Below are 23,822 nucleotides of genomic sequence, written 5' to 3'. Positions count from 1 at the left end.
CAGGTGAAACATTAATAATGTAATTTAATGGTTTTATTGTGCTTTGGAAAAGAGCTCTTCATTTTTACAGCATTCAAAAAAAAGAAAATACCCCCCACAAAAATAACCACACATCTTAGATCGTATAAAATGTTTCATTTTAGTAGATAAAAATGCCATTTCTAGTTTTCTCACAGCAAAAGTTAAGAAATGGATGAGTGTCAAAACTCTTACGAATTGCCTTGACGAAAATGACATGGCACTTATAGACAAGAAATCTCAACAAGGCAAAGCAAAAAAAAAAAAAAAAAGCAAATCTACTGTTAGCCTCAGCGTCTAACTAAGCACAACGGTATCTTCATAAAGTGCTATCATGTCTAATTATTAACAGTCCTTACTAAATATTACAAAATAAAGATGCGATGCAACAAATGGATGAGAATTTAGGAATGCTCCATTAAATCAAGACTGTGTGCCCGATCTCTTGCGGGTTCAGCAATCCAAAAAAATACTACGAAGTGGATCCATAACTGGACAAATCGACTTCAATTCTTCCCAAGAGCATTAAGTGGATCATCAAATATGTTACTCGTGTCCACTGCTGTGCTGGTCTTCTGGGAGGGAGGCGAGGTCTTTGCTTTCGGAGTCACCTTTGTCGCCGTTTTGACTGCACTTGGTGCAAATATGTCATCTTAAGGAAAAAAATGGAGGATCACAAATAATACATTTGGTACTTCCTCAAATAGTGGTGATTTACTTACCCATGTCGTCGTCAAAGATGGACCCGGCGGCCGCCTTGGCTTTGCTCTTCTTTTGTTTCGGTGCGGGAGTGTCTGCCAGGTCGGCAAAGATGTCGACGTTGTCGTCGAACAGACTGACGTCGATGGGCTTGTCTTTTTCCTTTCTGGGGGCTTTAGGCAAGATGGCGACGTCGTCCTGTAAAGACAAATATTTTGCCGATGATGATGTGATTTTTTTCACTGTTGAAATGACCAAGCTGTTCCAATACTTTTGGAAAGGGGGTCAACACTACTACTCGCATGTTGAGACACAGTTTCTAGTGATAGGAAATGAGAAACTGTCTAAAATTTGACTGGAAATGTAACAAAGGACATTACCTCAAAAATATCAATCTTGGGAAAGCTGTTGCCGCTCTTGACGTCTCTGCTAATCGCGGACGTAGCCGCCGAGCTGCTCTTCACTCCGAAGAAGTCGTCATTGTCGTCATCGTCTTCCAAAAACGGCGACGTCTTGGCCACCTTTGTTGCCGACTTTGGTTTCAATGTCTGGAAAAGGTCATCGCTGTTGTCGTCGAAAATTGACGGGAGGTCGCTGAGGTCTTTCTTCGGTGCCGCCGCAGGCGGATGTTCGGCCTTCTTGGTGGAGACGCTGGCGGCAAGCGTGCTTGTGAAAATACTGTCTGAAGCAAAAATGTCCTCCTCCTCAAAAGGGAGTGGGACCTTGCTGTCCTTACTAGAGTCTTGCTTCTTGGGGTGTTTAGATACAGGCGGCGTCGGCAAAGAAGGCTCAGTGGATATTTGAGAAGATGGAGGCGAGGATGTAATAGGAGCGGAGTTCTGTGGGATAGCAGTCTGGCTTGAGTGGTCTGACGGGGGCGGGACGGAAGAAAACAAGTCGGAGGAGGCTCCGGAGGGATTGTCCTCTCGTTGCTCTTGGTCGTCTGCTGATCTTTGAGACGCTTGCCTCGCCGCTCTGGACTGCGGTCTGCGATGTATGGACGCTCTCACACGATTCTGCGTACAAAGAAAAAACGTATTTTGAAGTGTCACAGTGTACCTAATATTGTGGCTGACCAGTACAGACAATCACTTCTCCCACCTTGTTTGCGCTCTGCAAAGTCGGAACATGGAGCGGCGCGTCGAACCCGATTCCCGGCTCACTGTCCGTCCGGGCGCCGATTGGCGTCGTGGCGGGACTGGGGCTTATGCTGGAGCTGGAGACCCCAGAGGAGGAACTGGGATCCAGACCCGGGAGAACGCTGACGGCCCCCGGCATGCTGGGGGCTGAGCCAGGGAGAAATGCAGCAGGGTTGATCTTCAGACTTGCCTTAAAAGAAAAAAAAAAAAAGAGTCACGAGTAATACATAGACATCGTTTAGAATTTTATAAATCTAAATTTACTTGAAGTTTGCTGATCCTTGATGTCGGCTCTTTTGGTTCTGTAGGACTTAGAAGGGCAGGTTTCTGTGTAGTTGGATTATATTATTTATTAATATCATACTAAAAATAAAAGGCACAGCAGAGTGTGTCCAAGTAGTTCATACTACTCACCTGAATTTCCGAAATTGTTTCTGGCCTGACCGGCGGCGGCCTGTCAGTAGACGTACTGTGTTTCACTGCTACTTTCTGAGGAAGAGAAGCCACACACCCCAAAAAAAGTCAGTCAAACTTAAAAACAAAAATTGAAAAGATCTCAAAACTTGCTGTAAAGATCATTTCAAAATCAACATAAGAAATGTTAATCTGTGATTAAGTGGAATCAATTCAGTACCGGTGGCGATTGGGGCTTGCTGGAGGCAAACAGGTCTTCCTCCTCGTCTTCCAAAAACAAACTCGGCGTCGCCGGCTTTGCCGAGCTGAGCTTGGAGCTCTATAAATGAAAGACATTCGGGTCATTTCAACATCCAACCTAACCTTGACAATATTCCATATCGGATCATATTAAGCTTGCATAAGGTGTTCCTAATGGAGTGGCCAAGTGAGGACAATAACAGATAAAAATACTGGCCGTGGTTTTATCCGAGGTGGCAAAGAGGTCGACGTCTGGATCGTTGTCCTTCTGCTTTGTGGGACTAAACAACAATTCCTCATCCTGGAACACGCCGGTGCTTTTTGCCTGCGGTCGCTCCTCTGCGGGCTGAAAACAAATTTCAAAGTTATAAGCGCTTAGCCGCTAACTAGTCAATGTGCTTTTCTGAGCAGAATAAATAAATCAGGGAAACCTTTGCGGTGTTTCCGGCTGTAGGTTTACTGGCGTTGAAAATTGGAGCCTGCTCATCCTCCTCTTCATCATCATCATCAAACAAACTGAAAGCATTGCTTTTGACTTTCTCTTGCGTGTCGACCATCGGCGGCGGGCCGTCACGATCGTCGTCGCCTTCTTCCAAAATGCTCTTTGCTTGCTTTTTGGCCAGAACGTCAATGCCCCCAAACAGGCTGATGGCTCCGACGGGCTTCTTCTTAATTTCGCTGGACTCCGACGACGGCGATGGGGTCTCCGGGGGCTTCGCTGGCGGTTTCTGTGGCAGTGATGGTTTTTCTTTCAATCCCTTCTTAGCCGAATCTGGTGATTTTTCCAACAGCGACGTCGGCTGAGAATCAACAGAGGAAAAAAAAAAATCAGTTGACTAAATAAAACAAATTAGTTTTCCCTATTGTACTCACTTTAACGTTTTTGACCTCGGCGGTTTTGATTCCAAACAGGGATCCTTTATCTTCATCATCCTCGTCCTCGAACAAAAGACTTCTCTGGGTTTTCTTCGGACTGCGTTAGATGGCAACACATTCATTATTGAGCATAGCATCAATTCATTTTTAATTTCCTAATATGTACACTTCGTGACGTTCCCAGTCTAGAGTGGAATATTTTTTTGAATACCTCAACTCTTTCACCGGAGCGAAGAGATCGTCGTCATCGTCAAAGAGGCCTCCTTTCTGCGACGTCATAACACTTGGGAGACTGGAGGGGGCGCTGGCGCTTGGTTTCATTCCTCCCGTCTGGCTTTCTTGCTTGGTAGCACTCATTTGAGGGCTTAACCACTGGTCCTGAACCAATGTTCTTAAAGTTAGTAAGGCGCATTGCAGACTGAGTGACGAATTGATCTCCTGAAATACCTCATCGTCACTGAAGAGGGAGCTAGAGAGAGCTTTACTGGGCTGCTGCGTGGCTGTTTTAGCTGGATTCGATTTGGGCTTGGAGTTTGAAGCGGATGCAAAGAGATCCTGCAAGAAGAAATACGGCTACTATTTGAGGAAATCTAAAAAAAAACAAAAAAAAAAAACAGATTGGGGTGTGAATCCAAATATTTGTTGCAGTCACCTCTTCATCATCGTCATCGAATAAGGACACAGGAGGCTTGTTGATTCTGCTCTGGCTCATCGTGTGGGGATTCGACTGACTCTTGGGGATAGTCGGAAAAATCTAGACAAGGGAAGACGGACAAAATAAACAGGAAAGTAGATGTGAAGGAACTTGAGAGACTTACTTGGGTGTCTTTATCATCGGAGAAGAGACAACTTGTGAGAGGTTTCTGGGTCTGAGTGACAGCTGATCCAACATCTGGATTCAGCCCGTTCTGAAGAAGCAGATGCCAGTCAAAAGTCTTGAAACAAATACTGAGGTTCTGGTAAATATGCTCGTCAAACCTTCTCAGATTTGTCAGACTCGTCGCTGCGGGAGGTTTGACGTTTCTTCAGGCCTTCAGAGAGTAAGCTTTGTGTTCCAGGGCCAAACATGGAGATGGCACCCGCAGGCATCTAAAAATAAAAGTCATTAGAACGACAAGAACTTCCATAAAACTTCTTGTCGTCATACTGTCGTTTACCTTCTTCTCCGATTGCGCACGCGGCTCTTCCGCCTCCTTTTTCTGAGCTGCCTTCTCGCTAAATATGTCACCGTCCTCGTCCTCGTCTTTGAAAAGGTCAGGGGCCTGTTTGGGTTTGACCTGTGAGACTGTGGAAAAAATAATACTCAAAGTGATTAATAAACGCCAACAAAGTTAACAGAAGAAGATTTTTTTTTCAGCTTTTACCACTGAAGAAGTCATCTTGGTCATCATCCTCTTCATCAAACAGTCCCCCAACGACTGGGGCCGGTTTCGGAGTGACATGGGGTTTGCCGGTCGACGCTCCGTTTTCTCTGCTAGCCATTACGTCGCCAACTGGATTGAAGAGGTTGTTGTCTGTTTGAAAAATTTTTTGTTGGTTTGAGAACCTTACCCTCCACGATGTACGCTACTATGCTAGCAGACAGCATTTACCTGGAAATATCGAAACGGCGCCAGGTGGAATTTTCTTGCCGGCTTTTTCCGGCTCTTAAGGGGATGAAACAAAAATAATCACATTTCAAGCTAAACACAGATAAGGAAAATTTTTAAATCGACATGAATGCCTCTATTATGCTAACTTAATAAGTTTGGCATGGTCGCAATTTCACGGTTATTAGTGCTACGATTTTCCTCATCTTCTCACGGAGTTAAACTAGCATTAGCATTTGCCACAGTTTTGCTCGAGCCGGTCACATGATTGTCAGGGGAAAACAGTCACGTGAAAGTATATTTCTGAGGAAACACGGTATGTACGAGGATTGGATGAGTGCAGATAAAAAATTAGTATCAGGCCTTTGGTATCGGTGTATACAAGGGTTAACATTGGTGCTGGTATTGTCAAGGAAAAATTGGTATCAAACATTTTTCCGATTTCCTTTACCTGCAGCTTTGGTGACGGTTTTGATGCTTTCGTTTGTTGACTTCTCTTTGGACGCAGGAAGCTTTGGTGCATCAGAGAACAAATCACCCTGTGTGGGATCCGATAGAAAAAAAAATCCTGAAGATGCTGCCTGATATCTGTACTGAAATCCAAAACGTTGATAGAAGATATTACTTCGTCGTCATCGTCAAAGAGGCCTTTCCCCCCGCTGAAGAGACCGCTTTTCCCGCCAAACGGCGAGAATTCATCCTCGTCGTCTTTGTCGTCATCCGACTCCATTTTTGGAGGTTTGAACATGTCGTCGCTGTCGTCTTCGTCCGCTGTATGAAGGAAAAGAAACGTGAGTCGCGTGATGGGTTTGGAGTGGGGAAAAAAAACCGCACAGAACGATGAGGATGAATGAAAAGCCCGTCCGTACCATGCGAGTTGGCAGACTTTGCTTCTTTTCTGCTTTTGCTTTTCTTCCTTGACGACAAGGCTTAAAAGATTTGAAAACCTCCATGAGCATGCTTTGTTGACAATGTCTCGTGTTCCGATGAAGATGGGTTACGAATGCGAGGAAGGCGAAGAAAATTCAAACAAGGCCGACTTACAGGCTCGATCTCCCGTGGGTTTGCTAACCACTTCGCCCTTGATCCTGGCGGCCAGCTCGTCGGCAAAAGACGACGACGGGCCTGCGCTCTGAATGGCACAGAGAAACGGGATCTTTAAGTTGTGAAAAGCCAACTCAAAGTCACGATTACATTTCGATTAATTAGACGAGACACGGAACCTACCTTTGCATCCTCCTCCTCCTTGTCCGACTCTCCAAATATATCAGAATCATCATCGTCTTCATCCTCTTCCGAGCTCACCATAGACGACGCCTTCTGTAAGAGTCCCATTTTTTTTTTTAAAGTGTAAAATTTAATGACTGTGTAGTTCTGAGCTTAGCGTACCTTCTTGTTACTATGACGATCGGCCTCCTGCATAAAGTCCTCATCGGAATTCTGAGCATATCAAGCATTTTTTTTTAAAATTAAAAGATCAAAAATATATAGATCATAATGGGAAAGAAAAATATACAAGCGCTCTCACATCTTCATCTTTGATGTCTTCGCTGTCGATCACGCTGTCTCTCTCGCTGTCCACTGACAGTTCTGCAACAATAAGCCATTGTCTTTCCATTTTCAATCAAAAGAGGGGATTAATAATTTAGATATATTGCAAAGGAATGCATTACCGTCACTAGACAGGTCACCGAGGCCGACGTCCTCTTGTTCCATGAAGGCCTGGGAGCCGATCAGAAAAGGAAGAGGTCTGTCCACGTAGAGGTCCTTCAAAAAAAAAAAAAGATTGTTAGATACTGCATCGTTATCAGTTATGAAACATAACAAAAATGACTTTACCTTCGGCTCAAGGATTGCCTCTAATCTGTCACTGGCCTCCTCGTCCTCGGAGTCCGAGTTTCCAGCTTTGATGTCCAGGTGCTCGAAGGCGGACTCCAGCACCTTCAGGCCGTAAGTCACCGCTTCCTGCATTTTGGGGATCAGCTCAGCTTCTTTCTGCTCACGGCTTTTCTGTTGGGAAACCATGGCGGAGAAATACTCAAACGGCGCCACAGATTCCCACAATAGGCTTTTTTAAGTCTTTCTCTAGCGCCCACTAGTGGAACCCTTGCTTGCTAACATGATCTGTCATGCCAAACAGATTTGAATAATTTGAGAAACAATTACAAATGTATTTCCCTGTAATTCAAGGAGGTTGAAACCCTGGCAAACACTTACAATATTAAAAATCAATCTTATTGATACCTGATCAGCTTGCTTGTCCACAGCATCAGTCTTGGGCACGGGCTCCTCCACCTCTTCATCGTACACTCTCTGCAACAGGAAACAGATGTTGACGCAACACGTCCATCTAAAGTTAGGCCAACTGACGAGTACAAAGTGGAAGTTTTGAGTTTACATTCTCGATAAACTGCGTATTGGAGAGCATGAGGAAGTCGTTGAAGACCGAGTGCAGACTGCTATCGGTGGCCTTGGTGTCTCGGATCAAGCTGTCCACCTGCTTTTCCATCTCATGTGTCCTGGAGAGCATTCTCTGAGAGAAGTCTTGAAGGAATAAGAAGAGCTGGATGGCAAGGATATTAAAAAAAAAAAAGGGAGGTCAACAGTCTTCAATACAGCTGATTCTGTGAGAACATTTTGATGTTTGACGTTACCCCCGAGTCGGCCGCGAGAGACCAGTTGGCGCTGCTCTGCCGCATCTCGTCGAGGGTCCACGGTCTCTCCCAAACCTGAGCATCATTCCCGGGGTGCTCACCCCCGTCCGGGCCATTCGACATCCCATCTGACATCCCGTTCATCTGCAGACACCGAAGCATTTTACCATTCATCACTTTTGAAGTATGCAGCACTACCACTTTATTGTGTAAAACATAATTTGAAAGAAAAAAAAAATCACAATACACTTTGTTCTCAGTAAACTGTTTTAAAAAAAAATAAAATACAAAGGCCTTATTCTATAAATAGGTTGAAAGAAGCCACAATGTTCGCACACGCTACTAAAAATCACAACTACTATTAAACAGCATGCAAAAAGTTTGGCAACTGTAAAGTTGTTACACTATATGTAAATACAGTATTTTGTCATGTATAGTAAATTTTCATTGAACTGTTCAGATGTTTGATGATTTTGTTCCACTGCTGATCACTAAAAAATGAAATAAGGCAGAATAGAATTTTGTAATGGAAGAAGATAATCTAATGTTTTATTTGGTTTCTAGGTTTACAAAGTCAAAACAATATTAAGTGTGCCTTGAAAGATAAGAAGGGTTTAAAATGGCTGGCAATCAATAGGCTCTTTTAAAGGTGAACTCAGGCTGGAACTGTTGCCCTGGGTCAAAGGTTTTAAAACACCCCCCTGTTAAACAAACAGCCCTCGACTGAAATTAATTACTTTTTTTTAGGATTCAGACTAATTAAAATATGACACAGCTTAACTAGCCACAACTACATTTAAACGACAGCTTTAATATATGTCGCCGTTCGACTGCTTTAAGGCCGACTTGTTGCATTTAAAAACAACCTATTGCAAAAAACGTTGTGACATTCTGTTACTTTGACAAAAAGTTGAAATGTTTTAACAGGCAGGGGAGCGAGTGTGGGTGTTTAGTTAGCAGCTAGCTCAACTTAGCTAACCAACGTAGACGTTAGCGCTCGCAAAGAGCCCCCCGCAAAGACAGACACACGCGAAAAACACATTTTCCTCTGAAACGGAAAGCGTGCTTACCTCAAAGACGTCTGGCCCGAAGAACCGCTTTGGAGTGCGATGAGAAAAGACGGCGAACAAATGATCGATTATGCTAAATTCGGCCTTTCCCTCATTGGACTTCTGACAGGTCAGCCATGTTCTGTCTGCAGACAGTCATCTGACTGCGGTTGCTAGGCAACCGCTGGTAAGTGGGACAAAAAATGGATTCCTCTACTTGCAAGAATTTGAAGCGTTTATAAGTGATTAACCGCCACGGACGTGTAAACGTTTTAGAATTCAGTTAATTTTGTTATGTAACGCACTCAATCACTTGTGCCACCCCCCTTTTTATCAAAGAGCGTTCCATTTGCAAATATTTACGGCGCATGCGCATATTTTGTCGACATAATAGAAATCAACCCAAATAAATATACTTGATCTTGTATAGAGGTGTTTTGTATATAATTTAAAACTTTTCCAGTACGCCTCCATGAGGGGATGTAGCTCAGTGGTAGAGCGCATGCTCTGCATGTATGAGGCCCCGGGTTCGATCCCCGGCATCTCCACTCCTTTTAATTAAAAAATTGTCTATTTTTGTCCGAGATAAAAAGACGAGCAGCTTACATATTTCGGAGAAAACACTCATCATTTAAAAGAACAGCAATCAATAAAACATAAATGTAATGCTCCAATCTGATTGAGTGTACATTAAAAGTGGACCATTTACTGAGGAAGAATCTTGCACAAAATATTTATTATTTCAGAAGTAGGAAAAGCTCAAACATAAATAAATACTATTCTGGGGAATGTTTATTGACTGCATTTTTAGAGCCAGTCATACTCTCACGGTGACATTAAATTAAAATTACTTTGATCTGCAAGAAACATTATTTTCCTTTCAGTAACAAAACTTTTGCCAAATGAAGGCTCCCATTTATGTGCAAAAATGTCAGAAAAAATACAAAAGTCCAACGCATTATGAAATCTACACTTTAGGCGTACCTAATGTGGGCACGGAATGAATTGTACATATCTGGATTCAGGCTTAATAGTGCAAATCGGGTTGTAACATGAAGGCCTTATAACTTAATGTTGCAAACGTGAACACGAAAGTTTTTTTTTTTCACAACTCTTCGTGTGTGTTATCCTGACGGCAACTGTTTGCTTGTGCATCTGTGTCTGAGGTGTGGTTTGCTTCAAGCTCCTGACTGGTTGCTCCCGTTTCAGTGCTCTGAGGCACGTCCTGCTCGGGGGAGGTGAAGTCGTTGCTCGCCTCCTCTTCGCCTTTCTCTTCTACTAATTTCTCGCTCCCCGTACAGAGCGCGCTGGAACTATCTTGATGATTTGTGCACGTTGAGGTTCTCACGGTCGAGGGCTTCCAGTAGTCGCGGAGCTTCGACTGTGTCAGAGGAGGATTGTGTGTTAAAGAACTTCAAAAAAATCAAGAGCCAGGTTCCGAAAGAGTACAAGTGATGTAAGAGCAGGTTTACATTGAGAGGCTGCATGCGATGGAGGATCATCTGCCACTTGGTGTCAATCCTGGCCAGCAGATCCTTCACCTGGAGGTGCAGCCAGATGTGTTATCATGCAACATGAAAAAAAAAAAAAACGATACAACATGACAATCAGAGCACCCACCTTACTCCTGTACAGACACGTTTCGCTCTCTCTCATGCGACACATGACGTGCGCTCTCAGATCCGACGAGAGAGCAAGCAGATGCACCTGAGTGGGAAACGAAACAGGGGGCACGTTAGCGTGACTGGGATGCAAATGTAGAGCTGCTCCTACCTTCTGATGTGTGGGGAAGGAGCGGAAATTGGAAGCTTCGTTGGTCAAGGTTAGGAGGCTGTAGCAAAGGTAGTAGGACTGCAACACAAACATTTTACAGATTGACGACATTGGAACTTTTATCAATTGTTTAATACAGTTAAAAATGTATCCAAGACTGAGGTCACCTGCTGATCCAGAAACGTCAAGTCCTCCTCCGTGGAACTCCCGCTGGAAGTGTTCCGAAAGAAACGGCGGAGGGAGGAAGGTGGCATAGCGGCCACGTACGGCTTGAGCGCGCTGAGCTAAGCGGAGGACACGACGACGGATTATTGATGACATTGAAGGCGACACCAAAAAAATTCTATTGAAATTATAGAAGAGAAACAACCACCTTGAATTCACTTCCGGTTGGTCGGTATCTACATGTGCCGTCTAAGAGTTTCGAGATCATCGAGAGACTAAGATGCCGTCGCAGGCATCTGCCAAAAAAAAAAAAAAAGTGATTGGACTGCACTATTTCAGAATCAAGGCTCTACCAACGAACTTCCATACTTTCCGCGAGTGTTGTCAGGCAGCAGTTGAACCAGAAGACACATGTTGTGGTGGTCGTCGGTCAGCTCGGTGAGGGCCTGGCACATTGTGGGGATCTAAACCCAAAGATTGGAAATGTAACGACATAAAAAAATAGCTGGCAGGCCGCAATTGGCCCGCAAACTATACTTTGGGTACCTCAGGGTACAAATAAGTGAATTAAGCATCTATTACAGCGAGTGTACAACTGACCATGGTGTCCCAGTCCCTGAAGTTGTTCACAATCTTATTGAATAGCTTGTTAATCTCCACACCGGCCATGGGGATGAAGTTCGGGTCCAGAGCCACTCGAGCCATCAGCGTCAGCAGCAGGAGCAGCTCGTAGTCGCTGTACGCTTTTGGGCACAAGCTCAAGCAGTATGAAAGGTACTGCAAAAAAAAAAAAAAAAAAAAAAAAAAAAAAAAAAAAAGGGGTGAAATGTGTGCTGTGGTTTCTCAAGGACTTTTTTGGCCATCTCTCATCACCTTCAAGATGTTGTTACAGTTGTGTTCCGGGAACGTGTTCCATTCTTTGTTGTGAGGGGGACAATCACCTTGAATGCTGATGTTCTTCCTGTATCAAAAACAAAACACAAAGTATCACATTGAAGTTCTTCAAAATACAAGAGTGCATTTGTGATCGAGAGCAAAACTTACAGCAAATCGCCCTCGGTGAACGCAGGCTGCAAGTTTTCAAACGGGAAGAGCGTCACGAACGCGACGCCCATGTTCATCAGCGCCAAGGTCACGTCAGCCAATGCGGGTACCCACACGGTAAACACGTGGCTTTGGTTTTTCACTGAGAAAGACGGTGTTTTGTCACCGGCAGAAAGTTCTCTAAATTTAAATAAAAAGGAAAAAAAAGTACTGACCGATATTACAGGCGGCCGAGTTGGCGATGTCACAGAGAGCCTGCAGCATCTTTTCGGACAACAACCTCTCAGGATGCACCGACATCATCTGACCGGAAGAAAACTATGACTCGGTGCTTGGGTGCTTCGTTGACAGCGAGCAAGTGGGGCCTACCTTGAATAGAAAATTGGTGATTTGAGTCGGGCACGGCGAGTGAGAACAGTAAGCTTCCTGGAACAAGCCGATATTCACGTGCAGTTTGAGCTGAGCCGGGCTGGACCTGACCAGAGAGGACATTGCAGTTAAGATCTTTGGAATTATAGGGCGGGTAAAAGTCAGCTCACCAAAGCAGCGTTTTCTCCGCCGTGTTCTGCGGCTTGGCCGTGCATTGTCTGAGCTGCAGAGAATCCTGATTGAAGATCTGACCGAATTTGTCAAGGTGGAACGCCACTTCTCCGGGAGGCGTCTCTCGGATAGCGCAGCTGGAGTTCAGCGAGTAGCGCTGCAGGAATTCCCTGGAGGGGGAAAAAAAAATTGTGACTATGATCACAGAACAAAATTATGACTGAATCAGATCACCCAGAAAATTGCTACGCTAAAGCGGCTAGCGTGCTTCCAGTGTGTCGTACCGTTGTTCGCTGGAGCAGTCGTTGCGGTTCTCCTCCTGCTTGTGGTATTCCGCCACGCTCAACAGCTCCTCGTCGCAAGAGGTGCGGAGCTGCGCCTCGTTCTCTTTTGCCCTGTTGGTGACAAAGTGTTGGCGCTCCATTCCTCAAAACAAGCAGCCAAACATTCACGATCAGCTTACTTCTTTTGGGTGTCCATCTCTTTCAGAATCTGGTCCAGGCTGTTCCTGTATGAGCTTCTTCTGACATTTGGCTGACGCAAAAACACACATGTAAGCGATCCAAAGATCTCTAAAGCAGGGCGGTACAGAAAAGTCTCTTACAGCTTTAGAGGTATTGTCGGAAACGGCAGGTGTGCTCGGCTCCGAGAAGACGTCGCCCTTGTCCGGTGTTGCTGGGTCCTTGCGAACGCGATTCATGATCTCCTGCAACGACGGAAGCTCGTCCTCCTCATCGCTGCTTCTGGACGTGTGGCTTGATTCCAAATCGAAAGCAATACCCAGACTCAGGTCCAGGTCCTCGTCCAACGAATCCTCTTTATCCTCGGGTGGTTCGGGTTCGTTGCTTCTGTTAGTCGGTGGAGAGTGGGGCGATGCGGAAGATCGCTTGGCTTTGTTTTTGTCGTCATGCTTAAGGCTCCCGTGTGCCGAGTGCCCGCATGACCGAGGGACATCCCGGTCTTTGGACTTAGCACCTATGGACTTGTTATTGAGCCTTACTAACGACACATAGCAATGTGGCAGGGAAATGTGAAGGTGTTTAGATGAGATGGGAACTTTGGCAGGACAAGTGCCTCCAGCGTCTTCACCTTTCCTACAAGAGTTCTCAGAACTCTGGACGGCGGGATCGCATCGGGGCGGTCTTTTCTCCGTCTCCATATCCGTTTTGTTCTTGGCGGTCTTGAGCACGGGCCTGAGGATGATGTCCGGGGTGAACAATTGGTCATAGTCGTTGGGAACGGTCCTACTGCGGTGGTGTTTTTTCCGTTTTGCCGGAGGAGTACTCAGAGAACCGTTTAACTTAGAGGGGGATCCGTGAGGACTGTGGGGATGTTTGCGTTTCGTGGTCTTGAGCGACGAGTCGAAGGAACTGTGCTGGGATTGCCGAGGAGGGTTAGGCTTGCTGTGTTTTGGTTGGACGTCAACATTTGTTTTGTCTATTTTGTCGCATCCTGCTAGCTTGAAAAGGTTTTGTTTGGAAAATGATCCCAACTGGATAATGTTGCCGTGATGGGAATGTATTTGGAGCTGCCTGGCCCCTAAAAAAGGCGGTTTGGTCACAGTAGGTTTGGTCGGCGCGGTGGCTTTGCAATTGGACGACGGTTGCGAGCATGAAAGATTTGGAATTGCGGGCTGCTTCGACGAGTGCGGTGACGTCGGGAACGTTTTCGTTGGAGTCTTTGGCGTTGGAGGCTCTGCTCGGACGTAGGGCTTCTTGACGCTGGCGTCGTTCTCCTCGCTCTCCCTGTGGCGCTTCTGGGAGGCGTGGTCCACGCTCGCAGCTGAAGACCAACAAAAATCACAAAATGGTTTCTGGGATTGGAGCTCATCTCTTTTAACCAGCTACTGATGTCTGAGATATTACCTGGAATGGATTTTTCACTTGAAAGTTCCTATAAGAGTAAATAAATAAAATTATATATTTTCAGGCCAATTCCAAAAAATGTTTTACTTATGATGTACCTTTATGGACAGTAGTTTATGTACAGAGGAACTACGCGAGAACACTGCTGCCATGGACTTGTGCTCTCTCCCTTTATGGGGTGAAAGAAAGTGGGAGCTGAAATCCTTCTTGCGATGAGAGGATTCAGCTCGGCAAATACTCGGTCGATGGACTTGCGCCCCATCGTGTTTCTTGGCACCGGCGACTGGAGGTTGGGGCCTGGGCACGACGCTCCGTTGCAACATGCGGTGCTCCGGACGGTTCGACTCAGATGAGCAAATTGGCGTCAGACGAGCTGACGGCTGCAGAGGCGAGCTGTCGAGCGGCAACATTCTCCTGGGTGGGGCTACGAGGCGATTAGCGATTTGTGAGGGTTTCATTGGAGTTTCTAAAACAGAAGAAAAAAACATGAATTGGTGAAAAGCATTCATTGACCTTAAGGGATATTTGCATATTATAAAGAAAAAAATTCTGGATTATAATAACAATGAAACTAAGACTATTTCTTTGACCTACCTTTAATCCTTGGGGAGCAGTATTCTGCATTCTTACAAATCCTGTATCCATAAAAAAAAATATGTTACCAAAAAAATCAGATAAAACAAACGACTTTGTGTTCTGGCTAAATGACGTGGGAATCAGCATGTTGTTAATTTGTCGTTTTGACTGTCTTTGTTCTTGTACTTTGTAATTTTTACTTCTTGTAAGCAGCAATTATTCTTCATGGCCAATTGCAGCGTGCGACGGATATGTTTTGAAGTGTTTATCAAGTACACACCGAAATGGAGCACAAGCACGTAAGCTAACACTCGCTGCTAACCTTCAACCGCCAAATTAACGCTTCAATGTGACGATAAAAAGCCATTTTGTTAGTTCAATTTTGATTCACATCTCGTAGAAAGAACAAACTTGAAAATTGCATGCACCGACAAACGAGGAAATGCTCTTTGAAGAGAGCTAACGCGAATAATAAAACGCGATTTTCGCACGCTTACTCACCAAGTATCTCCTTTGTTTTCAGGTCCATTTTTCATTTTAAAGGTAAAATAGTCATTCGTTATCGTCATGTATTAATGGTAGCAAACGTAAAGATAAAAGTTGTTTTCAGGGCATTACGCGCCCGAAGTCGTCGAACAGTAACGCATTGCATTATGGGGTTTGTAGTACTTCCGGGTTTTCGTCTTCTTCGGCCGTGCTGACGTAATGACGGCAGATGACGGAACTGGCGGATACAACGCTGCCCCGTGCTGGTGAACGACGCATACTGCAGTTTAATATTTGTTGCTGTATACCTCTTTTTTCAAGATGTAGATTTTGATTTCTTTTAAAATTCTGTTAGTGTTACAGAGCATCAGTATTTTTTGAGAATGCTCAGTTTTAGTTTATTTTTTTAATTACTATGAATGTAACTATAGCGTGGTACAATAAAGAACCAAAAGTAAGACAGCAGCAGAACAGTTTTACTTTCAATTTCAGGCAATGATATTACACATGAAAGACTGACAATGTCTGTTGGACAAATGGTTAATAAATCAAAATCTTAACTGAGAAAATTATTTTTGCTTTGCTACTTGGATATTAGATTTGGCAACTAGTAGAGTGTTAATAACGGCACAAGACTCATTCATATTCATCATAGGACACAACAACAACACATTAACAACATTAATGGAATGATGCACAGTAAAAGACAGTTGGGGTGTCAAACTTTTTCTTTTGGGAGCCATTTACTGTTTTTTTGTGTATTATAAGACACTTTTTGAATTATATTCTAATCATTATCATCAATGACAGAATCAAAACATAAAACACATACATTGTGAGGTTCAAACAAATGTTTTTTAAAATATCGCTTAGTATAGTCAAATATGACTTAGTATTATATTTCAATATTTTTGTGTTCACAGGCCTTTTATTTACAGTCCTAACAATCGCACAAGCCAGCGAGTGACAATGTTCCAACAAACACACAATGATGAGAGACTGCAGGTGATTTTTTTTTTTTTTTTACTTCTTCACCTTACCCTGAGCAGCAACAGCCGCCATGGCTTTGCGCACGGTCTCCTCATCTCCCAGGAACTGCATAGGCTTGACGGGCTTGAGGTTTTTGTCCAACTCGTAGAGGATGGGAATACCGGTGGGCAGGTTGAGTTCCATGATGGCCGCGTCGGACATTCCTGTACGGAAAGTATTTACATCGTAGTGTCTTTTTGGGAAGCGTGGAGAAACTTCGACCTACCCTCCAGGTGCTTCACGATGCCCCTCAGGCTGTTTCCATGCGCGGCGATGAGCACTCGCTTTCCCCTTTTGATTTGCGGGGCGATCTCCTCATTCCAGAAGGGCAACGCACGTGCAATCGTGTCCTTCAGGCTCTCACAAGTAGGAAGCTGCTCCTTGGTCAGGTCCGCGTAGCGCCGATCCTGCAACGTTGTTGTTGTTTTTGATGGGGCGGTTGAATATCATTATCTTATGTTTATTTAAGTATATTAACAAAGTATTTAGACTTTATTGGTTGCCACCACTGACACGTAGTGTTTACTAGGCCACCAGTTTGACTTTACGCTGAACTTTAACCCATTCTTTGCAGTCATATATTAACTCCTAACGCAAGCTATTGGGTAATACTAGCTCAAGAATAACGGGGTCATGTGACCGCTGATTTCACTTATCTGTCTGGGTTTCATGGCCTTAACAGTCAAGTTAAAATCTTTTCTTTTGTTAAGTTTAATGCAATAGTGTTGCTCAATGTGTACTCTCGAAACAACAGTCATCGTGTTGTTTGCATCTTGCCCTCACCTTGCTGATGATGGCGTCAAAGTCGTGCTCAGGGCCCATGGAGGGAGGAGGCACGTCGAAGGAGCGCCTCCAGATCTTCACCTGAGCCTCGCCGTGCTTGGCGGCCGTCTCGGCCTTGTTGAGGCCTGTCAGGCCGCCGTAATGGCGCTCGTTGAGTCGCCAGGTACGGTGCACAGGCAGCCACATTTGGTCGATGGCATCCAGCACCAGCCACAGCGTACGGATGGCCCTCTTCAGCACCGAGGTGTAGCAGATGTCGAATTCAAAGTTGGCGTCTGGGTGGGGTGGAAAAACAGGAGGCTGAAAATGCTTAATTCATGATTTTTATTTTTTGATCATTCTCGACCAGAAAGTAACGACATAATGTTATTGCCACATTTCTTGCTTCAAAACATTGCGATGCTCCTTCTGGTGTGTGTGCATTGGCCAACTTTTTTTTTTTTTTTTTTTTAAAGTAGAATAGAAATGTGTTACCACGGCAAAGTAAAAGCCTGTTGGAGCATGTAGCATCTGAGGAGGTTATACAAGCAGGATGCAACAAGATGCACTCACCGTTGCACAACAGGGGTGGTAAAAACCAACCCAATGTATGTTTTAAAATGTGGGGAGTAAAAGGGAACGTGCTTAGTTACTTCATAGTTATATTGAGTTACTCTCCACCAAATTCTGCACATCTTCATCTTGATGTCACATGGTCAATGATGAGGTGAGGTAGACACGATTATGCAACTCGCTGTACGCATAGCGCGCAACACGTTTGATGCAATCGCAGAAGTATTAAATTTAGTAAAAATAAATAAGCAAATAAAAATTATTGGTTACCTTTCAGGGCCTGTCCACCTCTCCTTGCCTCCTTCTCTCCTGTCTCGCTCAAATCAGCATCGAACCAGCCGCAGAAGCGATTCTCTTGGTTCCAATTGCTCTCGCCGTGGCGAATAAGCACCAGCTTGTAGACAGCCATTGTCAATCAAAAAAGATCAATATGTCAATCGGAAAAAAACGCGACAAGGGAGACTTTATGAGTCTTCACCGAGGTTATAGCGACGATACACTGGTACAGTTCACTCCAGCCCGGTGCCGACTTTTATCCGGTCGATTGGTCAACACGTCGCTTCCGGGTTTTGTTATCCAATGAGATTCCAGTACAAGATGACGCTCTCTCTTTTCACCAATGAGGGCGGTGGGCGTTTCCTGACCTTCAATCAGTGCGGTTTGGTATTTACTCATAATAATCATAATTAAAATTAAGAAAATATAGAACATATACAATCCCACTTGGCCTGAGTGATTCAAATGACCCAACAACAAAATGGCTATAGCTAGATATATAAATACACTTGGTGTGTTAATCATACAGGAATAACATTTGTTAAAGGAAGGAAGCACTCTTTCTCATTCTTCTCCAATAAATTAACTATAGTTTAACCCTCACAACCCAGAAACAGTGTTGACATCCAATACAAGAGCTAATGTTCACTTTATCCTGAGAACTAATATTTTCTCATGTGGATAAATAAGCTGCAGTATATTTACTGCCACAAGAGGGCAGTATAATAAAGCTACTGCATAATATCTCATATTTCACAACTAAGATGCAAAAAAAAAAAGAGCTTTTGGAGCCGCAGGTATCCCCAAATCCAAAGTCAAAACTCGAATTTCAAATAACATATTTTATTGTAGCATTGAGTAAAATACACGTCAAGAAATGTATCCTGTATATATGTCAACACAATACAAAGAAAATAAGGGAGTACACCCAACCAATAATGACATTCATGGTGTGGAACATGCACGGATTGTCGTAGCATTCGTGTCATTCCAATGTGCTTGACTGTGCCATGACTTGTAGAAATTATTTTTAAAAACCGCACATAATGAGACATCACGTACCGCCTTATATTAGACATTTTTTATGCATAGTGACATGGTGCAAAACCACTTAAAATAAAGCTTGTGGAAAAAATATTTCTTTACCTTTTAAACTCCATCTTTGGCTACATTCCTAACAGCAATCCGTATCGGTTGTGTGCTGATTAATCTGCTAAAGTTGCATTCGAGGGGAGAGAAACAAAATCAACAATACAATCTACATTATTTGACTTTGCAGCATGATAGTTGGTTCCTAACAGCGAGGACTCATACAGTCTTGACAGGAGCGACAAATGCTAAAATTATGTTTCCTGTGGTTGAGGTATGATGAGATGAATTACATACAATTAAACACGACAGGATGTTGGAATAAAGTCATTCAGGAATACAAGAGTAGAAATAAACCACTCGGTGGGAAATTGGACACCAGTGTGAAATACACTTAATGCACAAAAACGGAACGATTGGGACTCTGTGACCCTGAATCGAAATGAATCGCTGGTTAGCTGGTGCATTCAGGGACACAGGCACATCTTAGTTTGAAAAACAAACAAACCCTCAATCATATACATTTATATTGTTTCCCGTACATCAAACGACAAAGACGGAACTGTATTTCCAGCAGTTAATATTCATTCAAATGACAGTGTTTATGAATGCGGTTTTCTTGTCATGGGGAAGAAAAATCCTTTTTTTTTTCATTTTACTACTAGAGGAAATCCAGTGCAGCGTGTCGAACTATATAAACTCCAGAATAAAAACCCCGTTAAATCCAGCACAGCAATAACACCACAAACAAGTATTTATAACAGATTTTCATGGGGAGCACTGATATCAATGGTGCTTCCGTTATTATTAACATATAATACTTGTACCGCACCTACTTAACACCCCCCCCTTCAAGTATGTTTCAAAAATAAAACCAGAAATACGGAACGTCGTCCTGCATGTCAGCTTTTTTCATTATTGCGGTGACAGTTTGTGATCAGCTTACAGTGACAACCTGCCGCCCACGTGCCAACCGCTGACTCGCTTTTTCCGAGTGTGCTGACAGCGTTAAACCATTTTTAGGTGTGGGGGGGGGGGGGTGTCTGTGGAATAAACGGAGTAGTTTGACTACATATACTCAGTAGTGCTCCACTATTCTGATTTATCAAGAGCATTTTACAGCCGTAGCTTGCCCACCCCGAACTTAAAGGGAAGAAGCACCACTTTGACAGACGGGGTGGGGGGTGGGGGGGCAGACACCAACAACCGGGGTTGTAACAGATCGATAATAGGACAGTAAAGTTACATTCGAGTTCATGGCTAAATATGCATATCAGTAACGACTTAATTTTACACACACAAACATCTTTCCTCCGTGTGGGAGAGGTTCCAAAAACAAATACAAAGGAAAAGCTTAACTAGATTGCTTGTGTACCCATATGTGTGCGTGAAGTTCCTACAGGCCCTTGTTGAAGTAGACCACGGTGGTGGCGGGGTTGCGCTGACGTATACTGTCTTGAAGCTCCGCCTCCAGCCCGCTCACGTTCATGGAGCTGCAAGCATGACGCGGGATGCCGTTTGACCGCAAAATTGTATTGTTTATGTATGTAGTTTTTTTTTTTTTTACATCCTTTAACAAGACACAATGCCTTACTTGTGTTTTAGTGCATGTATGTGTGTTACCTTTTTTGCGGGAACAGGGCGCAGCACAGAGGAGTGGCAAACACCAAGCTGTCAATCAAAGACAGGGCGAGGTTATGTCGGAGTTTAAAAATGTAGCGCTATCTTACAGCCTACCGTTGACTTACCACAAACCCACGAGCCCCACCTGGATTGGAGCGTTGAGGATAGGGAAGCGCTGCAGGGAGAAGACCGCGTGTTTAGCTTGGAATGTGGAAGGGCTCCTTTTCAAGAAAATGTTACCTTCAGGAAGGCTCGCTTCTCCAACGCGTTCATTATGACGGGAGGAATAGCTGCGAGGGTAGCAAAAAAAAATGTAAATTAAAATATATACGCTCTTACAACTTCATTCGACGTCCAGTTTACATTTACACTGACCTCATGTATGACCATGAGGAAAAAAAAAAATATTTTTAACGACTACTTTTAAGACAACTACAGCCATTACCCATAGCTGGCACTGCCATGCCGATCCTGGACACCACCACCTGCGTGATGGCCTGCTGGGCCGCGTTGACAGAGTCTCCTAACCTGTTGCCGTTCTCGTCGGTCACGGGGATGCCGTATTTCAATTCCCTGTTTGGGACACGCCGACATGTGTCGAGTCGAGTCGAGCTGCGGTGAAGTGGATCTCACCTCTGTCTCATGAACGGAATGTTGATACAGTTGGCAGCGGCGACGGCGGCGAAGGGCACAAAGCGGCTGGCGATGGGCGGAAGACGCTAAGGGAACATATTTAAAATCAGCAGAAAAATCATAGTTGAGTCATTTTTTTGATTATGTTACCGTGGCCAGAGACTTGAGGCCCAGGGCGGTGACGACGGCGCCGGTTGTGGCGCTCACGTAGGTCGCACCGAGCTGACTGAATGGAGGTCAGGCATTATTTGATCGTTTAATTATGTCATTATTTATGATAGGGGGAAAAACAATGCAACAAATATGATTTTCTCTCCATACTTGACAGTGATGGGAGCGTCTCCACTGCGGTTGGTGTAGTTAACCACTGCGTTGAAGGACTGGTTAACCCACTGCCAAAAAACCACCGCCGGTGTGGTTCTGTAAACCAAAAAAAGTTTTCAATGCTCTTCATTGTCATCATGTGATCACTCGCTCACTTTTGAATTCAGTTCACAAAAACTAAGCACTCAAATTAAAACTAGGTCAACATTATCCACATAACTGACGTGTTGCCTCCACCCAAGTTCACTTTTTTTTTTTTTCGGGAGTCTTTAAGAGGATTTTCACTCAACTGGGATTAAAACTGCAGTTCAGTCCTCGTGCGGCTCTTTCGGCGCACTTATTGAAATGAAATTTACAGTCAGCGTTATCACACACGGAGTAGATAGTTTGATGATCATTAAAGCGGTACCTGTAGAAGGTGAGCATGCAGCCAGTGATGGACATGTTCATGGGAACCTGAGCGGACATGCGACCGATCACAAACATCTTCTCGCCGGTGTCGGGGTGGAAGGCCGAGTCGTACACGTATTTTGCCCGCCACAGCTGGTCTTCCGTCAGGCCGGGCGCCACCACTCCAGCTCTGGAGAGAAATAGCCACTGGATTTTTTTTGGGGGTAGTATATAATTTATTTTCAATTTTAACAGCTTCTTCTTTAATCTATTATAATTTGCTTGCTTACAAAGCAAGGCGAGCCGTCTACCTGTAGTTCTCCACGATTACCCGGGCCTCCTCCAGCGTCTCGGAGGACAAGAGGACGTTTCTGGGGTCTGTGACCATGAAGAAATGCTTGGCGCGGCCCATGAACGTCCCCTGATCCCATCGGGGCTCTTTAATGTTGATGTTGAGGGGCAAATCTCCAGACATCTTGGGTTCCCTTGAATTTAAAAAAGGGTTAGGGTTAGGGTTCAACTTTGAAAGTTTGGATACAAATAGTTGTGGCTTGCCTGTCTTCCCATCAATGGTGACATTGATCAAATTAAACTGAGGGAAAAAAAGCGTAATATTTCTCCATTTTGTCTTTAATGGACAACCAGTATGCGCAACAGTTGACATGTTGTATCAAGGCGCCAACACGGTCGTGTGATAATTTTGATTGTGTAAATAACAAAGTGTACTGTAAACAGCATTAATTGCGGTTATGTTAAGCCTGACTTTAAGCTGTCAAACTCGCCGAGCAAACTGAGTGCAGGCTTTTACTTTTGAAGATCATGTGACATGTTTGTCGGTGCACAAATTCTTAAGACGACTGAACCGATGATGATTCATCGGATGAGACATTGTGATTGCATAATAATTAAATTGCTTATTTACCAATTCTCATAATTTCGACGCCCTCATTGTTAACGAGTCACCAGGGTTGTTAACCGCTTATGCTAGTATACAGCTAGCTCTCCAGTGTGAGTCGCGGATGAAAGCTTCCCGGTGGGGTTTAAACCATGCAGTCGTCGCGTTATGATATGAATCATGACTATTCAGATGGCTAAAAATGTGAATTAAATTCAAACGTTACCTGTTGAAATTAAAATTTGACGACGATTGACCTCTCAATATCACTGCAACCGGCTGAGAGAGATGTGCGATGTTCAATTGTCCTGAGCGGTGTAGGGATATTAGGCTTTAGTCCAAGTTGACTGTTCATTAACCGTAAAACAGGTACAAAAAGAGACCAGCGTGAGAATAAAATGGGTTATTCGTTCATAATGAACCCAGCCTCACGTTCTTTAAAGGCAAATTTAAACACCGGGGAAGCATATTTTGTAAAAAACTGATGTTAATAAATGTGGCACAGATGACGACACATTTAGGGCGTGGTTAGTTGACAGAAGGCCTATCAGCGTGGACCTCTCTCTGATTGAATTTTTTTTTCCAATGAAGCAGAAAGAAAACACACTAAAATATTATTATTATTTTTACATTTTGCATATCTATGTGAAATGTAAACTGGTGGTGTTTTAATCATCACCTTTTTCTTATTGGGATTCCTGATGGTACAAATAGTGATCAAGTCGACCGCACTATTGGACCATACATCTTTTGGCCGCTAGACGGTGCTGTTTCACAACATATTGTCACGACACAGTCCCTTTCCCCCACTGTAGGTTGTGTGATTCTCAAACTGTTTACAGTCGTATAACTTTAATAAAAAATACTTTAATCTCCAAATATCAGCTAAATTCAGCCGTAGCTGAAGTGTTCATTAAAAAGGTAGCAGACCTTTTACTCCTTCATCTTATCTTATTTAATATAATGCACAACATTATTTTGATTAAACTTTTAAATATTTAACCGAAATATCTTGCAAATAAGTTAAATTATACTCAAATACATTAATATTCACAAAATTTGATAAAGATTAAATGCAAACATATTGAATTAAAAACTTAA

The 23,822-nt window shown here is 43.8% G+C and overlaps 4 protein-coding genes and 1 non-coding gene across 8 annotated transcripts; 1 reads left to right on the top strand and 4 right to left on the bottom strand.

The window, feature by feature from the left end:
• Window positions 1–15: 15 nt before the first annotated feature.
• washc2c (WASH complex subunit 2C) lies at window positions 16–8,976 on the bottom strand. 2 transcript variants are annotated; one of them, XM_088384455.1, is made up of 31 exons: window positions 8,700–8,976; window positions 7,630–7,773; window positions 7,374–7,538; window positions 7,220–7,288; window positions 6,815–6,985; window positions 6,649–6,742; window positions 6,504–6,565; window positions 6,365–6,415; window positions 6,203–6,295; window positions 6,020–6,107; window positions 5,845–5,904; window positions 5,601–5,746; window positions 5,427–5,514; window positions 4,979–5,032; window positions 4,751–4,900; window positions 4,544–4,671; window positions 4,365–4,475; window positions 4,205–4,294; window positions 4,039–4,140; window positions 3,834–3,941; window positions 3,598–3,764; window positions 3,384–3,483; window positions 2,942–3,310; window positions 2,728–2,856; window positions 2,491–2,589; window positions 2,271–2,345; window positions 2,121–2,183; window positions 1,819–2,046; window positions 1,098–1,733; window positions 741–915; window positions 16–670 (listed from the first exon to the last, which is right to left on the bottom strand). In XM_088384455.1, exons 2-31 carry the CDS (start codon window positions 7,771–7,773, stop codon window positions 525–527), a joined length of 4,161 nt encoding a protein of 1,386 aa, XP_088240581.1. In that variant the 5' UTR covers window positions 8,700–8,976; the 3' UTR covers window positions 16–524. The 2 variants fall into 2 exon arrangements, with proteins under 2 accessions (XP_088240581.1, XP_088240582.1); XM_088384456.1 differs by having other exon boundaries at window positions 4,751–4,879.
• Window positions 8,977–9,154: 178 nt separating this feature from the next.
• On the top strand, window positions 9,155–9,226 carry trnaa-ugc (transfer RNA alanine (anticodon UGC)). Its single transcript has one exon. It is a non-coding gene; the product is annotated as a tRNA-Ala (tRNA).
• Window positions 9,227–9,382: 156 nt separating this feature from the next.
• slf2 (SMC5/6 complex localization factor 2) lies at window positions 9,383–15,310 on the bottom strand. Of its 2 annotated transcripts, none has more exons than XM_088384457.1 (20): window positions 15,143–15,310; window positions 14,660–14,700; window positions 14,164–14,531; window positions 14,066–14,093; window positions 12,805–13,982; window positions 12,664–12,734; window positions 12,485–12,595; window positions 12,200–12,370; window positions 12,030–12,135; window positions 11,876–11,963; window positions 11,661–11,802; window positions 11,490–11,577; window positions 11,217–11,393; window positions 10,986–11,080; window positions 10,822–10,912; window positions 10,619–10,735; window positions 10,452–10,529; window positions 10,299–10,385; window positions 10,151–10,219; window positions 9,383–10,059 (listed from the first exon to the last, which is right to left on the bottom strand). In XM_088384457.1, the coding sequence occupies exons 1-20, from the start codon at window positions 15,208–15,210 to the stop codon at window positions 9,784–9,786; spliced, it is 3,450 nt and encodes a 1,149-aa protein (XP_088240583.1). In that variant the 5' UTR covers window positions 15,211–15,310; the 3' UTR covers window positions 9,383–9,783. The 2 variants fall into 2 exon arrangements, with proteins under 2 accessions (XP_088240583.1, XP_088240584.1); XM_088384458.1 differs by having other exon boundaries at window positions 10,825–10,912.
• Window positions 15,311–15,582: 272 nt separating this feature from the next.
• On the bottom strand, window positions 15,583–18,036 carry LOC148392958 (phosphoglycerate mutase 1-like). Its single transcript, XM_088384461.1, has 4 exons — window positions 17,762–18,036; window positions 16,940–17,214; window positions 16,383–16,563; window positions 15,583–16,320 (listed from the first exon to the last, which is right to left on the bottom strand). The coding sequence occupies exons 1-4, from the start codon at window positions 17,898–17,900 to the stop codon at window positions 16,151–16,153; spliced, it is 765 nt and encodes a 254-aa protein (XP_088240587.1). The 5' UTR covers window positions 17,901–18,036; the 3' UTR covers window positions 15,583–16,150.
• Window positions 18,037–18,589: 553 nt separating this feature from the next.
• On the bottom strand, window positions 18,590–23,167 carry sfxn3 (sideroflexin 3). 2 transcript variants are annotated; one of them, XM_088385554.1, is made up of 11 exons: window positions 22,948–23,167; window positions 22,138–22,311; window positions 21,846–22,016; window positions 21,434–21,532; window positions 21,263–21,338; window positions 21,113–21,198; window positions 20,925–21,052; window positions 20,720–20,769; window positions 20,605–20,654; window positions 20,480–20,527; window positions 18,590–20,349 (listed from the first exon to the last, which is right to left on the bottom strand). In XM_088385554.1, the coding sequence occupies exons 2-11, from the start codon at window positions 22,299–22,301 to the stop codon at window positions 20,253–20,255; spliced, it is 969 nt and encodes a 322-aa protein (XP_088241680.1). In that variant the 5' UTR covers window positions 22,302–22,311; window positions 22,948–23,167; the 3' UTR covers window positions 18,590–20,252. The 2 variants fall into 2 exon arrangements, with proteins under 2 accessions (XP_088241680.1, XP_088241681.1); XM_088385555.1 differs by lacking the exon at window positions 22,948–23,167 and adding an exon at window positions 22,749–22,899.
• Between the last annotated feature and the right edge of the window lie 655 nt (window positions 23,168–23,822).

The sequence above is a fragment of the Syngnathus floridae genome, chromosome 9 (assembly GCF_059516105.1).
Source record: "Syngnathus floridae isolate MCC-2025c chromosome 9, RoL_Sflo_1.0, whole genome shotgun sequence".
NCBI classification, from domain to species: Eukaryota; Metazoa; Chordata; class Actinopteri; order Syngnathiformes; family Syngnathidae; genus Syngnathus; species Syngnathus floridae.
Note: the sequence above shows the minus strand (reverse complement) of the source record. Positions and strands in the feature narration are given on the sequence as shown.